The sequence below is a fragment of the Monodelphis domestica genome, chromosome 1 (assembly GCF_027887165.1).
Source record: "Monodelphis domestica isolate mMonDom1 chromosome 1, mMonDom1.pri, whole genome shotgun sequence".
NCBI lineage: Eukaryota > Metazoa > Chordata > Mammalia > Didelphimorphia > Didelphidae > Monodelphis > Monodelphis domestica.
The window spans coordinates 253,892,921-253,908,282 of record NC_077227.1 but is presented as its reverse complement, the minus strand read 5'-3'; the positions used below and the strand labels follow the sequence as shown (position 1 = coordinate 253,908,282).

At 42.8% G+C, this 15,362-nt stretch overlaps 1 protein-coding gene across 1 annotated transcript in view; it reads left to right on the top strand.

Moving 5' to 3' along the window:
• The window catches only part of ESRRB (estrogen related receptor beta), a 156,776-nt gene that overhangs the window by 95,659 nt on the left and 45,755 nt on the right, over nt 1-15,362 (top strand). The window contains exon 3 of the mRNA XM_056810631.1: nt 626-742. Coding sequence (XP_056666609.1) covers nt 626-742 — 117 coding nt within the window. The remainder of the gene's footprint in view (nt 1-625; nt 743-15,362) is intronic.

The following is a 15,362-nucleotide window of genomic DNA, read 5'->3' as shown; positions in this document are numbered from 1 at the left end:
CTGGAGGAAGGGGAAGATAACCAGATTTCCATAGAGCAGAAACCTCAGGAGGCTATGCTGGGTTAGGGAAAGTCAGGAAGTTATAGCTCCAAGGAATTTAGTTCCTTGATCCTTAGCGTTGCTTTAAAAACAAAAAAATATCTAGTGGTGCCTGGGAGGCAGGCTGAGAAGGTAACAGGCATTTCATGAAGAGCTAGGGAAACCAGGCTTGGTCCTTTCCTGGAGTACAGAAGCTAAGGCTCATACCTTCAGAGACTCCCCAAAAGGAGGTAGAGCAGCAGAACTGAGCTCAAACCAACAAAGGCTGTGAGTCTACAGCTGTTCCCTGCCCAGGTAATTCTGGCTGTAAGCAAATGCCCCTCATTTTGTTACTGTAAGGGGGAACAGTGCTTTTCACACAGGGCTATTTAATAAGCTGCCTCACTGATGACTCCAGGATCAGGTGTGATGAGATGCTAGAGGCATGTTTGAGAAAAGCAGGCGCAAAAAGCTACCAGCTGGGAATGCTGTGGGTCCTTCCATCCTCACCCCTTCTGGACAGATAGACGGATGAGGCCAAAGAGAGGGGCAGGTGCTGTGCATTGAGATGCCCTCCAGGAATGACCCTTTCTGTGTCTGGTTGCAGGGAACATTGAATACAGCTGCCCGGCCACAAATGAATGTGAAATCACAAAACGGAGGCGCAAGTCCTGCCAGGCGTGTCGCTTCATGAAATGTCTCAAAGTGGGGATGCTGAAGGAAGGTAAGAGACCAGGGGAAATGGGGGGTTGGGCTGGTAGAACTTTCTGTTTGATGACCCATGACTCGTCTACAGTGTCTGAGTTTCCTGGCTTGGAGATGCCCTTGTTGCCAGCTCTTTAAATTCCTTTCCACAGTAGTATTTTCCCCCACTAAGACTTCTGAACGACTCCTGTAGGTTTATTTTTTAAAATTTATTTTCAATTACATGTAGAAATAATTTTTAAGAATTGTTTTCTGAAATTGTGTGATCTAAATTCTCTCCCTCTCCCTCCTCTCTCTCCTCCCTGTCAGTAAATAATCTGCTTTAGGTAATTCCATATTGTTATGCAATACATATTTTCATATTCCTAGTGTTGTGAAAGAAGACACAGATTGCATATACAAGGGAAAAAAAACCTCACACTCATATAGACTTAAAGCAACAACTTAACTCTATACAGAGCATCTGTGATGAACCCTACCAACAATTTAAGGGGTTCTCTCCTTTTTCCAGGAAGAGACATGGTATTTGGGGAGATGGGAGATTCAGTGTCTTTTTTTTTCTTTTTAAACCCTTACCTTTCATCTTAGAATCAATACTTTGTATTGGTTTTAAGGCAGAAGAGTAGTAAGGGCTAGGCAATGGGGGTTAAGTGACTTGCCCAGGGTCACACACCTAGGAAGTGTCTGAGTCAGATTTGAACCCAGGACCTCCAATCCACTGAGCCATGGAGCTGACCCAATTCAAGGTCTTAATGAAAGGTGAAGACATTGCCCTTCAGAATCCTGATCCCATCCTGGGGTTAGATAGAATCCAATTCCCAGACAAGCCCTTCTTCCACCCTCTTCTTCCCTCTTCCCCCTTGAGGTGATCAGACTACACATTAGTGTAGAAAGAACACTGGAATTGATGTGACAAGACCTGGGTTCAAGTATGAGGTCTGCAATTTACTGTCTGCGTGACCTGAGGCAAATCAGTTAAGCTTTCTGAGTCTCAGTTTCCTCATTTGTGAGAGTCAATTTGGTAGAATGGACAGAGAATTGGTCTGAAAATCAGGAAATTATGGGCTCAAGACTTGCCTTTGACACATAACTGATTGTGTGATCCTATGCAAATCACTTAATATCTCAGTGTCAGGGTTGTTTTCTTAGACTAGAAATCATAGAGAAAAAGCCAAACTGGACTGTCAGAAGGAATTTCCTAATCCGAGAGTTCCCTGTATCAATAAAATCACAGGCCCAAGTGCCTGTCTCTGTCTTTTCTTGTCTGTGACATAAAGAGATTGGATTTAGGTAATGTCTAAGGTTCTTTCCAGATCAAAATCAATTCCACAGACATTTGTCCTTTGACCCTATAGCAGGTGAGTTCTTTCCCCTTCACATACTCCATCTCATGTGAAAACTGAAGACTAAGACTTTAAACCAACTCTCAAGAAATAAGTGGCTCTTTTATTGTGATGGGGGAAAGACACTCATACTGGAGTAAATAGACTGCTAGGTTGATTGTTTCTGGCCCAAGATCATGCCACCTCTCCTTTCTCCCTGGGCTTTCCCCCCTCCCATCTCTCCCTTTTTCCCTTCCTCCTCTCTTTCTCCTTTCTTTCCTTATTTCTATTTTTTATTTCTTAAAAAAAATTCTTCTTTTCTCTTTTTCCCCTTTTGTCTCGATCTTAAATTTAGCTTCCCTTATTGACTTCCCCAGGATTCCTCAAATCCTCCCTCCCTCCCTCCCTCCCTTCCTCCCTCCCTCTCTCCCTCCCTCCCTCTCTCCCTCCCTCCCTCCCTCCCTCCCTTCCTCCCTCCCTCTCTCCCTCCCTCCCTCCCTCTCTCCCTCCCTCCCTCCCTCCCTCCCTCCCTTCCTCCCTCCCTCCTTTCCTCCCTTCCTCCCTCCCTCTCTTTCTTTCTTTCTTTCTTTCTTTCTTTCTTTCTTTCTTTCTTTCTTTCTTTCTTTCTTTCTTTCTTTCTTTCTTTCTTTCTTTCTTTCTTTCTTTCTTTCTTTCTTTCTTTCTTTCTTTCTTTCTTTCTTTCTTTCTTTCTTTCTTTCTTTCTTTCTTTCTTTCTTTCTTTCTTTCTTTCTTTCTTAACATTCTTATGGATTGACTTCAAAGCTTCATGGTCCAGGATTGCTCCTGGAATGGGAAAAAGCAGCAGTGTGTGTGTGCGTGTGCGTGTGCGTGTGCGTGTGCGTGTGTGTGTGTGTGTGTGTGTGTGTGTGTGTTAGGGGGTGTGTTCTGGTGTGGGGAATTAGGGAGGAAGAGAGAAAAGAAAAAAATGCTTGTATACTGCCTACTATGTCACAGTTCTGCCTATCCTCTATATAGTTGCCTCATCCAGTGAGTTTTTTGGATTCCCTTTCTTTTGGTTTATAGATGGGGAAACTGAGTATCAGAGAGGTGAGCACTAGTGGGTTCTTGCTTAAGATCTCACAGCTTTTAGTGACAGAAACAGGAGTAGAACCAAAGTCTTCTGGCTTTTAGTTTCCTGTAAATAAGAAGGGAGGGTGCAGGTGATAGTTAACCAGGGAAGGTTGTGTGAATGAGGAAGGATGAGTTTGGGAACATGGAGAAGTAAGAAAGTAAGAGTGAGGAAGAAGGATTGATTATGAGAATGAGAACAGATGAGAGAACAGAAGAGAGAGAATAGAGAAGGGAGGCTGCCCCCTTTAAATCCCTGGAGATTCATGACATGCTGAAGATGGATTCTCAGTAAGAGCTACCTGGTGCTGGGAAGAGAGAAGGGGAGTTTATAAAGGCCCTGAAGTAAGGGAAAAGGAAGAAGAGGGGGTGTCAGGGGATGGAGATACACAAAGGAAAGGGAGGAAGGTTGTTGAACTCACAATCAATAGGCAACAGCTCAGATATCCGGCTGGGCCACTTTATTTAAAAGAACAGTGATCAATTCTTTATATGGGGCAGGGAAGGAAAGGGAGTGGGTGGAGAGAAGAGGTAGAAAACTTAGGAGAAATCTAGTCTCTTTGAGGCTTCAGAGTACAAGGCTTCAGGTTTGAGCCCAGTTGTCATTAGATTCCGTATCTACCATCATTTTGTACTTGTTAGCCCCAGGAAAGAGAGCATAGAGGATACCTGGGGTTTGAAGCCTTAGAGGCTAGTAATCCATCTAGACTTGGAGATAGGTGGGGCTTGGGAATATCTATCCAGCAAAGTCTACTGAGGGAGGAACTCAGCCTTGTCAGCTGGAGAAAGATCTTTCAAAGGAGATAGAAAAAGTTCTCTCCAGGATCAGTTGGATAGTTGGACTGTCTCTCCCTGAGGTAGAACATCAGAGTTCTGCCAGTGACCCTAAGAAACTTTTTTTCCTCTTAGAATAGCTCAGCCTCAGAGAGGAAACAAAAAGACAGTCACAAGAGACCTCAGCATTGGCATCTCCAAATCCAGAGAGGGAAGACACAAAGGTTCCCCAGTGGTTGACAGAACAGAGCATCTTGGTTCAGTCTCTTTCCTCACTCATTGCCTGAGCCCCTGCTGACTGGCAGAGAGATCCTGGGATCTGAAGACCCTCAGGGAGCTGTCTCCTTTGGAATCATGTGCCTTGTTCCCCAGGCTGGGTCCCTGCCAGATAGGGGGCTTTTGGCAGCAGCTACTGCTCTGGGCTTTGTTTGGGTGCCTCCTTTTCCCCTCTGCTGGCAGACAATAATGCCCTCTGGGATCAGTACTATGACTAACCCTCCTCCCCTCCCCAGGCTGTCACTGAAAGGGAAAACCATTCAATCTTCCCCAAAGACCCAAGCCTTTCCAAAGCTCATCCCTGGAGGGTTCTTGCCTTTGAAACCCCATGACAGTGAATTTCAGAGATCAAGAATGACTGGAGTGCAGATACCAAGAAACCTGGAATACTGGAGGAAGAAACTTGATGCAATGTGCCAATCTAGGAATCAGCTGGGTTCTGCTCCTTGGTGACCACAAGCAAGCATTTTTATTTCTCAGGGCCTCAGTTTCCTTCTCTGTAAAATGAAGGCATTATATTAGACAATTCCACAGGACTCTGCTCTTCTCTGTAAAAAGGAATAGCTCCTAGTTTATATCTTGTGTGATGGTAGTGGGTCTGGATCTCTCCGAGGATGGGGCAGCATATAGTGATTCTCTCCTCCATGTCCTTGTCTGCTGCCTCTGATGGGCTCAAAGTCTGTCTTTCTCTGCCTCTGTCTGTTTCTCCTCTCTCCATCTCACTTTCATTCTCTGAGTCCTCTTTTTGTCTCCTGTACACATATGCACATGTAACATATTACAAAGTATTCCATAGCATTTCATCAAACAGTTCTAGGCATTTGTATTCACCCCCCTCTCTTTGGAACAAAGAGGGAGTATGATGCAGAGATGGGGACTGAGCTCTAGTCAGATAGATCTAGGTTTGAATATCACCTCACACACTAGCTGGGTGATCCAGGGCCAGTCACTTGACAGCCCTCATTCCTTGTCAGAACTATTATTTAATAATAAATAAATTTAATAATTTCTTAATAATATTAACTCTCGGTGACCACAGAGAAAAGACCAGAAATCTCGCTCTTGTGAACACCAATACATTTTTCATTCATGTCCAACCCTTTATGATTTGATTTAGGTTTTCTTGGCAGAGAAATGGAAGTAGTTCACCATTTCCTTCTCTAGTTTGTTTTACAGATGAAGAAACTAGGGCAAACAAAGTTAAGTAACTTTTTTAGGGTCCCAGAGCGAGTGTCCGGATTTGAATTCAGGTCTTCTTGACTTCAAGCCTAGAATTTTGACCGCTCTGTCTCTTAGCTGTCTCAGGCTATTTTATTCTTGTCTGGTTCATGAACAAGGATTAGGAACTAATAAAGGTCTTATGGGTCTTGGGATTCCCTTGGACACTGGCTTCCAGAAGTCCCTTCCAGCCCCAAGTCCTGTGATTCCTCTGAAAGATCTGACTACAGGGGTGCCTTTTTTTAGAAAAACCACCACAGGAAAATCTGTATTTAAACAAAAGATAAACTGGACAGTGTTCCCTCCTCTTACAAAGTAAAATTAATTAGGAGGCAGGAGACTGAATTGAGTTCTTGTCTTGGCCCTAGCGCTGACCACTCACTACAGACCTTTCTGTGTCTTGGGGTCTTTATGTATAAAACAGTTGCCCGTTTCCAACTCCTCTTACTGACTTAAGAATCAAAGTCTTTTATGAAAAGATTCAGTATTTCTTTAAAGAGACAGTGCATTGATATATGATTTTGTATATATGTATAACCTTCCAGGAATGTAAAATGAGGTAGACCTGAATCGAACCTTCTTGGAGAACTGGGCTTGGGCTTCCAGTAAGAAATTGTTGTTGTTCGGGCATTTCAGTTGTGTTGCCTCTTTGTGTCCTCATTTTGGATTTTCTTGGCAAAGATCCTGAAGTGGTTTGCCATTTCCTTCTCCAGCTCATTTGACAGATGAGGAAACTGAGGCAAACAGGATTAAGTGACTTGTTTAGAGTCACATAACTAGAAAGTGTCTGAGGCCAGATTTGAACTCAGGAAAACAGTATTTCCTGACTTCAGGCCTGACACTCTCTCCATTGCACCAAGAAGATCAGGGTTCAAAATTTGGTGCCATCACAAATTAGTGATGTGATCTTAAGCTTCCCTGGCCTTGTTTGTCACCAGAGGTTGCATTTATGTCTCTCTCATAAGGGTAATTCTTTGTTAATGCTCTGTAAGCTATAAGATGCTATATTTTTATTTTATTAAGTACCTACTATGTGCCAGGCACTGTGATCATCACTTTTCAAATATTACCTCCTTTGATTCCTATAACAACCCCGGGAGGTGCTATTATTTTTACCATTTTGTAGCTGAGAAAATTGAGGCAGATAGAGGTGAAATGCCTTGCCCAGAGTCACATAGATATTAACCTTTGAGGTAGAATTTGAACTCAGGTCTTCCTGACTCCAGGCTCAGCAATCCATTCACTGTACCACCTAGGGGCCTCTAACAATTGTGTGAACTATTGTTTCTATCAGTGTTCTGGGATTTACTCCTAAAGGAAGGGGCCAAATGTACTACTTCTTATCCTTGGGGGATCTAAAGTCAGAAGAAAGTAGATAAGGAGAGAAAAATAGTTCTTTCCAGTGTGTCTCTCTCTATCTGTATGTGTATGTGTGTGTGTGTATTCAAAAGAATAAAACAAAAATCCTATCTCCAAATTCCTCCCATAGTTTTTTGATTCCTAGAAGACAGGAACAAACTATAAAGGAAGACTAGATAGAGAAAGAAAATGGGTTCTGGGGCACCAGAACTCTCTGGGTGCTTCTAGAATGTACATGGACCCGATAATCAGGAATATAGGAACAGGAAGTCTATTCACCAAGAACTTGCCAGCATGGCTTCTAAGTCTAAAGGGCCACTTTGGAATTTGAGGAGCAAACTGGGCCCTACATTGGAACCCCGTTTTCTCTCTTTCCTTTTCCTCTTCATCTCCTCTCCCCTCCTCCTTCAGTTTTACCCATGTGTTTTCTAAAAGATATTTGATTTCAGCCAAAGCTGGGCTGACATCCATGCAATATGCTCTCACTCCCTCTTTGTGCTTGCTGGGAAGGATGAGGACTCCTCCGGGGATTCTGGGTAATTGGGTTAGTGGCCAGCTCATGTCAGGAAATTAAAAGGCAGCCCTGATCGGGTTCCTGACTGCATGAGATTTAATGGCTTTGTATTTATAGAGTATTCTGCCTCTAGCCCGTGCCAGAAATATCACTTTTCTGGGCATCCAAATGAAGAAAGAGAATGAGAGATGGTTCACTTTTAAAAATTCTTTTTCTTTTCTAAAATACCCCCATTCTAAGAAACAAACCAAATTTCCTACACTTTAGAGAATAGGACAGAAATGTAGGTGAGAAACTCTATCAGTATACTTCTTTACCTTTCATATATCAGCTTTAAAAGCACAAAAGTCAACCTAGCATCCCCTGAACTCTGGACCGTTTAGTCACATTTGCCTATGAGAGAAGAGTATTAACTGAAAAACTCAATAAATTGGTTTCTTCTCCCATTTGCTAGGCCATCCACTTTGGGAAAATTCCAGTCTGAGTTGAGCATGTGTTTTTAGAGTCTGTGAATTTTTAAGGTTTCAATGCCTAGAAATCATGGGCTTTGGAAATGGCAGAGTCACTGTTAGGCAATAGTTTGCCTCAGTTTCCTCAATGCAAAATAGGGGGGGAACATAACAGCACCTACCACACAGAGCTATTGTGAAGAGCAAACAAGATATTTACAAAATGCCTAGCATGGCGTCTGATATAACATTGATGCTATATAAGGGTTTATTTCTAAATTCAAATCTGGCCTCAGAAACTTAGCAGCTATTTGACTAGAGCAAGTCACTTAACTCCTCAATTCTTCATCTATAAAATAAGCTGGAGAAATAATTGGAAAATCATTCCAATCTCTTTGCTAAGAAAACTCCAAGTGGAATCATGAAGAGTATGGCACAGCTGACACCACACAGCAACAAAGAGACCTGCTGACCCTATTCATATTGCATACATTTAAATACTATCCTTACGGATATGAGGCTTGAACCTAAATTAGACCTTAGATTCTTCCTCAGATGCTGATGATCTGAGGCTCTCTAGCCTTGTCAGTTAGCCTTACTAATATTCATTCTCCTCATCTCTAAAGCAAGGGACATAATAACCCCTACCTAACAAGTTTTTGTGGAGATAATAGCTATATTGCAAAGTACTTCCTATATATTATCTTCTTTGTTGGCCACAACACTTCTGTAAGATTGGTTGCTATCGTTATCCCCATGAGAGAACTGAAGCGGAGAGAAGTAAGATGTCTTACCCAGGGTCACCCAATTCATAAGTGTTTGAATTAGGTAGGACTTGAACTCAGTTCTTCTTGAATCCAAGTCCAGTGCTTGATCAGCTAGAATGCCCAGCAAATAAGATAAGGTATATGAAGTTCTTTACAATTGCAGTGCAAATGTCAGCATCCTAATCATCATCATCATCCTTATTAATATTATTTTTTGTCCAACCTGCCAAGCACCTGGCATTGGCTTATAGTCAACCTCTTTTTCTATACCCATCTATGAATTTATCTTCTTTTAAGTCTTGATTCTCTCAAGAGGTTAGATTTATGTCATTTTCCCCTTCCAGTTGACCCAAGGTTTCCAGGGTGAAGGAGACAAAAAAGAATAACTCACATCTAAGGCAGCTGGGTGTTCTTATAGCTCGCAGAACTGGGCAAGAAATCAGAACAATAGCTCTAGTTTTGGAGTGTGCAAGTTGATTTATTTTAATATCCAATAACAAATATACACAAACATATATATGATAAGTGTATTGCAAATAGAAAATAAACTTGAAGTTATCACACATCTGCCACATATTAGGGACCTTGGGTAGTCTGGCCCAGAGGAAGAAATATGGAGTAATGGAAGAAAGTTGTAAAGAAGAATATTACAGCTGTCTAAAAGCAGAATGGATGCAATTCCCCATCATGGGAAGTTTGTGTATATTGCCAAAGTTATCCCTGGTCAGGTCCAGTTTGGGCCAGATGGCCTCTGGGGTCCCACTGGACATTGTAGGATTCTACAACAAACCTGGATCAGAAAAGCATCTCTCATCGGGTATGGTTGGTGCCCTGAGGAGACTTTTGTTTAAGGCAGCCATAATGATGCCAACTTTTTGCGGGATTTCTTCCCCTTCATTAGTTTGGAAGAGGAAATGAGTACAGATGAGCTTTATTGGTAAGGAGGGACTAAACTCCCATTTGTGTCAGAGAATAAGTTTCCAGGGAGGTGGTGTTTTTAGAAGAAAAGACAAAAAAGGTGGCTTGGTGGCCAGTTGTTGGGATGGTAAGGATTTTCGGTGAAGTGCCATGTTTACTAAGAGAGATTCCCCTGAAGAAAAGAGTCTCCCATTCCTTCTCCCCCACTCCTATCTGTGATTATTACAGATATAGTTTTCTTCAGGCAGACAAGGCAGGCATTTCTAGGAGGAAAGAGGTTGCAAGAGGAGTGAGCAAGAAGCATGTTGATTGGGACATTTCAGGCTTCCTGACTGGTGAGGGGTTTAGCTCAATTCCTACCAATTCATTACGTTTTGATTAGCTCCAATCTGAAGTGATGTGAGCCCTATAACTCAATCTGACAGCTGCCCCTGGGATGGGCCCACAGTGCCCACCATCTAGGGCTGTGCTTCACAAGCTATCACAAATTATTTTTAGGTCTGAGGAATAAAAGAAAGAAACTTAAACTGATTCCCCCTTCCTACCCTCAGCCCCCTCCCCAGCATACTTTGCTATTTTTACTTCCAAAAGACTGGGATCTAGTCCAGCTGTGGGAAGGAAAAAAAAAGAATGAAAGAAGTGAGAAGGGGGAGGATGTCGGGGGAAGCAGGAATTATTTTACTTCCATTAAGAAAAAAAAAAGTCAGAAGCCTGATGTTATCAAGGGAGCAAGTGGACATCTGATCCAGAATTTGCCAGGCAGACATGCCTGCATTTCTCTGACGTGGCCTGATGGAAAGGTTTTGGAAAGATCAGCAAATCAAGGATGTACTGCAGAGGCTCAGGCTGGCAGGATTTCCCTTCCTGGTAGCTGGTCCCATAACCATGGTCTAGGCACAGAAGTTAGACTGGGATGAGGAAGGGGATTGGTCAACCTGGGAGGCTCCCCAGTAAGGGCCCAGGATGAGGGTAGAAGACAGACCTTTTAGTCAGAGGCAAAAATCTCAGTTTAAGGAGTTGGAGACAACCTTGGGAGGAGTGTTCTTTTTCCTCTAGTTAGTTCTGTGCCCCAGTGCAGGTTGGGATTATTTCCTCATTGGAACAAAAACCTTCCCTGGGTGATACTGGTTCTGGGTCAGAATAAGCAGGGCTGTGTGAGTGAGAACTAAAGCAACCCCAGAGGTTCATCTATCATCTCTTGGATGAGTTTCATGAAATAGTGGGAAAGTGCTGCCTCTGAAACTGTTGTTATTTTTCAGTTATATCTGATTTTTTGTGATCCCATTTGGGAATTTCTTGGTAGGGATACTGGAGTGGTTTGCCATGTCCTTTAGCTCACTCTATAGATGAGGAAATTGAGGCAAACAGTGTTTAGTGACTTGTCCAGGGTCACAAAGCTAGTAAGTGTCTGAGGCCAGATTTGAACCCAATATGATGATTTTTCCTAATTCTGAGCTCAATGCCATAGCTACTGCCCCAAGCCAGAGGACCTGGGCTCAACTTTTGCCTCTGACTTACATGACCTTGAGCAAAAGTCACTTAACCTCTTTAAGGCTCAGTTCCCTCATTTGTGTAACTACCCCAAAGGCTTGGAGACAGATTTCAAAGATTTCCAAGTTCATAATAATTCCGACCTTGGAAATGTACTTTGAAATGTAAGGTGGACTGGACAGCCTGTGAGTTCTCTTCCAAATCTCTGGGCCTAAGAATGTTATTTCTGATCAAATCATGTCTCAATCCCAACTAGTTCCCCAGAAATTATCACAGGCTCTGCATACACTTATTTAAAAGAAACAAAAACTCTTACCTTCCATTCTAGAATCAATACTCTGTATCTGTTCCCAGGCAGAAGGAGCAGTAAGGGCTAGACAATGGGGGTCAAGTGACTTGTCCAGGTCACACAGCTGGGCAATGATAGGCAAGATTTGAACTCAGGACTTCCTGTCTTTAGGCCACCCAGCTGCCCCAGTATGTACATATTCATTAAAAAAAAAAAGTATATCTGCCAAATGGAGTTTCTTCTCTTCCCCTCTGATGCCAGTGACAAGATGGGATCCTCTATTGTTTGTTTTTGAGCTGTTTTGGTGGGGAGGGTAAGACTAGGTAACCTCAGAGGCTTCTGCCAAATCTGTATTTCTTTGATTTCCTTGCCCCAAGGAGTGTCAGTCAGGGATGGGAAGAAGGGAGGTGGATGAAATGAACTGGCCAAGGTCTTGGATGACGATGGCTGGGTACTGTCCCACTCTTGGGAGTTGGGGTGGTAAAAGAAGAATCTACCTGTGACCCTCATCGCTGCTGAAGCAACGAAGCCTTTTCTGTCCCATAGTCTGATGGAAGATCCCTCTCAGCAACCTGTGAAGCCATTTTCCTTCTGTGTCCTTTGCAAGTGTGCTATAGTCTTTTCTGCGTCACTCTGGGGAAAACAGAAAGCCAATCCCCCTCCCTGCTCCCTCCCTGCTCCCTCCCTTTCTCTCTCCTTCTCTCCCTCCTCTCTTTCCCCTGACTGCATCTCACAGAAACTGAAGGTGCCCCCAGGGATTGTCCAATCCAACTGCCTTTAAAGGCGCCTCCCACCTTCCAAAGAACACTCTGGACTTTCCCCCCTTCTTCTATTGGAATCCCAGAGGCCGCGGGGAGGAAAGAGAAGAGCTAAGCTAGGAAATGCTGCAGAGACAAATGGAACCTAAAAGTGTGAGGCCAGATGCGCGCTGGGCTCTCTGCGGTTAGAGCTAGGTAGTTGGAGGAGATTTCACAGAAGAGGGGAGACTGATGCCAGGCCCGGAAAGATGCCTAGAAAAGCAGACAAGGTACAGAGGCCATCCTAGCCTCAGCCTCTCGTCCACGGCAAAGCGTGTTCGATTTGGGGACAGTCACTTGTGAAGGGGCTTCTCTGTTTGGGACTTGCTGAATGTATTGGACCCCAGCTGTCGCTCATCTCTGGAAGCTGGGGAAAGATTGCAGACGATATTCACACGATATCCTCAGAAACATCATGAAGCCCTGCTGTTGAGCAGCAACTCTGGAAATGGGAGCAGAAGGATGCTGGCTAAATGCTTGCTTCTGTACACCAAGTCCTGAACCTATATTTAGTGCCACCCTTGTAAAAGAAACTGGTGGTTTTAGAAGTGCAAAGGACCAGAGGCCGTTCTGCCTGCCCACATGGCCTCTGATTTTAGAGAAGGAGACTGAAACCCATAGAGGTTAAGTGATTTATCCAGTGTCACACACAGCTAGTAAATGGCAGAGCTGAATTTGAATCGGGTTCTTTCACTCCAAATCTAGCATAGTTTTCACTGCATCCCTGAAGCTTCTCAAACTTATCAGCAATAAGAATAGAGTATAGGTCCCACACTTATTGATCTCTGCCACCCAGGACAATAATTCAATAAACATTTATTATATACTTTCCAAGCACCAGATAGATGATGAAGTAAAGCTTATAAGAAGACATAAGAGATATGGCTGCTAGGCACCACAATGGTTAGAATGCAAGGACTCGAGTCAGGAAGACCCAAGTTCAAATCCAGCCTCAGACACTTATCAGCTATGTAACCCTGGACAAGTCACTTAACCATGTTTACCTCTGTTTTCTCATCTGCAAAATGACCTGGAGAAGGAAATGACAAACCACTCCAGTATCTTTGCCAAGAAAACCCCAAGTGAAGTCATAAAGCTTCTGGACACAAATTAAGTGAATGAACTTCAAGACACATGGTCCTTACCTTCAAGAAAGCTTACATTGTAGGCAAAATTAGTTATACACAAATAACTATGACATAATCAACAAAAATTAGAATTTGTGTTAGAATATAAGCTCCTTGAGGGCAGGTGCTTCATCATTTTTGACATTCTATCCCCCAGAATTTACCACAATACATTCACAAATGTTGTTTGGTTGGTTGACAGTTTGATAGAAGGAAATAAGTGACCTTAGAGGTGGGATGGAAGCCAGACCCTGAAAGATGATGAGATAAGCAGACAGGGCACAGAGGGCATTCCAGAGAAGGAGCCTAATACAAACCTCTTGTCCCTCGTAAATATAAACACAGTGGTACAGAGAGAGAGGAGGGAGTAATCATTTCTATTTTGGGGGAGCAGAGGAAAGATAGTTGAAGATCAAGAAAGTATTCACAGAAGAGGTGCCATGTGAGATGGACCTTGAAAAAGTGGGGAGTACTGGGGGAGTTGGGATAAAAGGCATTCCTTGAAGAATGAACAGGGTCAACAAAGACAGAAGAGGGCAGGCTTATCATTTCTTTCTCCAGTTCCTTTTATAGATGAGGTAACTGAGGCAAACAGGGTTAAGTGACTTGGCTAGGGTCACACATATATTAAGTGTCCAGGGTCAGATTTCAACTCAGGAAGAGTAGTTTTCCTGACTCTAGGCTCAGTACTCTCTCTGGGTCTTCACAAAATCATAGTAGTTTATAGTAGGAAGGAGCTCAGAAACCATCTAGGCTCACCTGTATCGGACCAAGAATCCCTTATATACCATATCTGGTGAATGGTTGCCAGACTTTATTTGAATACCTCCAGTGGGGGGGATAGAAGACCTACCAATTCCTTAGATATTTGATTTCACTTTTGGATAGCACAAATTAATAGAAACTATAGAAAAATGAAGTTTGCCTCTTTACAATACCCCATCATTGCTCCTGGTTCTGCTCTGTGGGGTCAAATTGGACAAGCCTAATCTCCTCAACACCAATACCTATCCAATGGGGCACCTAGCTGCTAACTCTTTTAGTGTCCCAAGTGGGAATTCCCAAAGCTCTATGCTGCGCTCTCTTTTTTTCTCCTTTTATTCTGTTTTTACCTCACCTCATGATTTCATCAACTCCCATGGTTTCAATGATCGTTTCTATGCAGATGCCTCCCAGATCCACTTGTCCATCTCAAAGTTCTTTATGGACCTCCAGTCTCTTATCTCTGACTATTTTTTTAGACATCTTGAACTGGGTATCCTATAGATATCTAAAACTCTAGATGTACAAAATTGAACTCAGTATTATTTGTCTCTTCTCCCACCACTCCCAACCTCTTTCCAATTTCCCAATTATTGTCAATGGTATAGTAATCCTCCCAGTCACCCAAGTTGATGATCTTGATTTCTCATGCATTCTCATTTACTCTCTCTGACACCATAACCACCTTGGAGTAGGACCTGGAGTTTTACAACTTGCTATTTTTTTCTCCCTGTTTTAAGTCTCTTTCCCCTCCACCCTCCACTCAACCATCAAACTGATCTTCCTAAAATGGAAATCTAAGTATCACTCCTCCCAGCACTCAGTAAATTTCTGTGGTTCCCTATTGTCTCCAAGTTCAAATAGAAAATCATCTAGATTTCAAAGACCAATAACCTGGGCTCTCTCTACTTTCCCAGTTTTCTGACACTTTACAGTCTTCCATCTACTCTACAATCTAGTGACACTATCCTTCTTGCTGTTTCTTTTTTTCATATCAAATAAAATGTTTTTTTAAATTTAGTGCCTTTTGTTTTTATATCACATTAATTTCCAAATATTTCCCCATCTCTATTACCCAGCAAGTATTCCAGTGTAATAAATATTAAAAAGAAAAAATAGCTTATTGAAACCAACCATCCTTTTGAGGGGGTCTGACAGCATATGCAATATTCTACACCCATAGTATATATTTGCAATGAAGGAAAGGAGGGGTAGTTTCTCAGTTCTTTTCTAGGATCAAGCTTGGTCCTAATAATTGCCCTTTCTTGTTGTTTCTTAAACACAATGCTCCATCGCCTGACTTCAAGTATTTTTTTAAAACCCTTACCTTCTGTCATAGAATCAATACTAAGAATTGATACCAAGGCAGAAATGGTAAGAGCTAGGCAATGGATATTAAGTATCTTGCCCAGGGTTACACACCTAGGAGGCATCTGATGGCAGATTTGAAACCAAGATCTGATGACACCCAGGCCTGGTTCTCTATC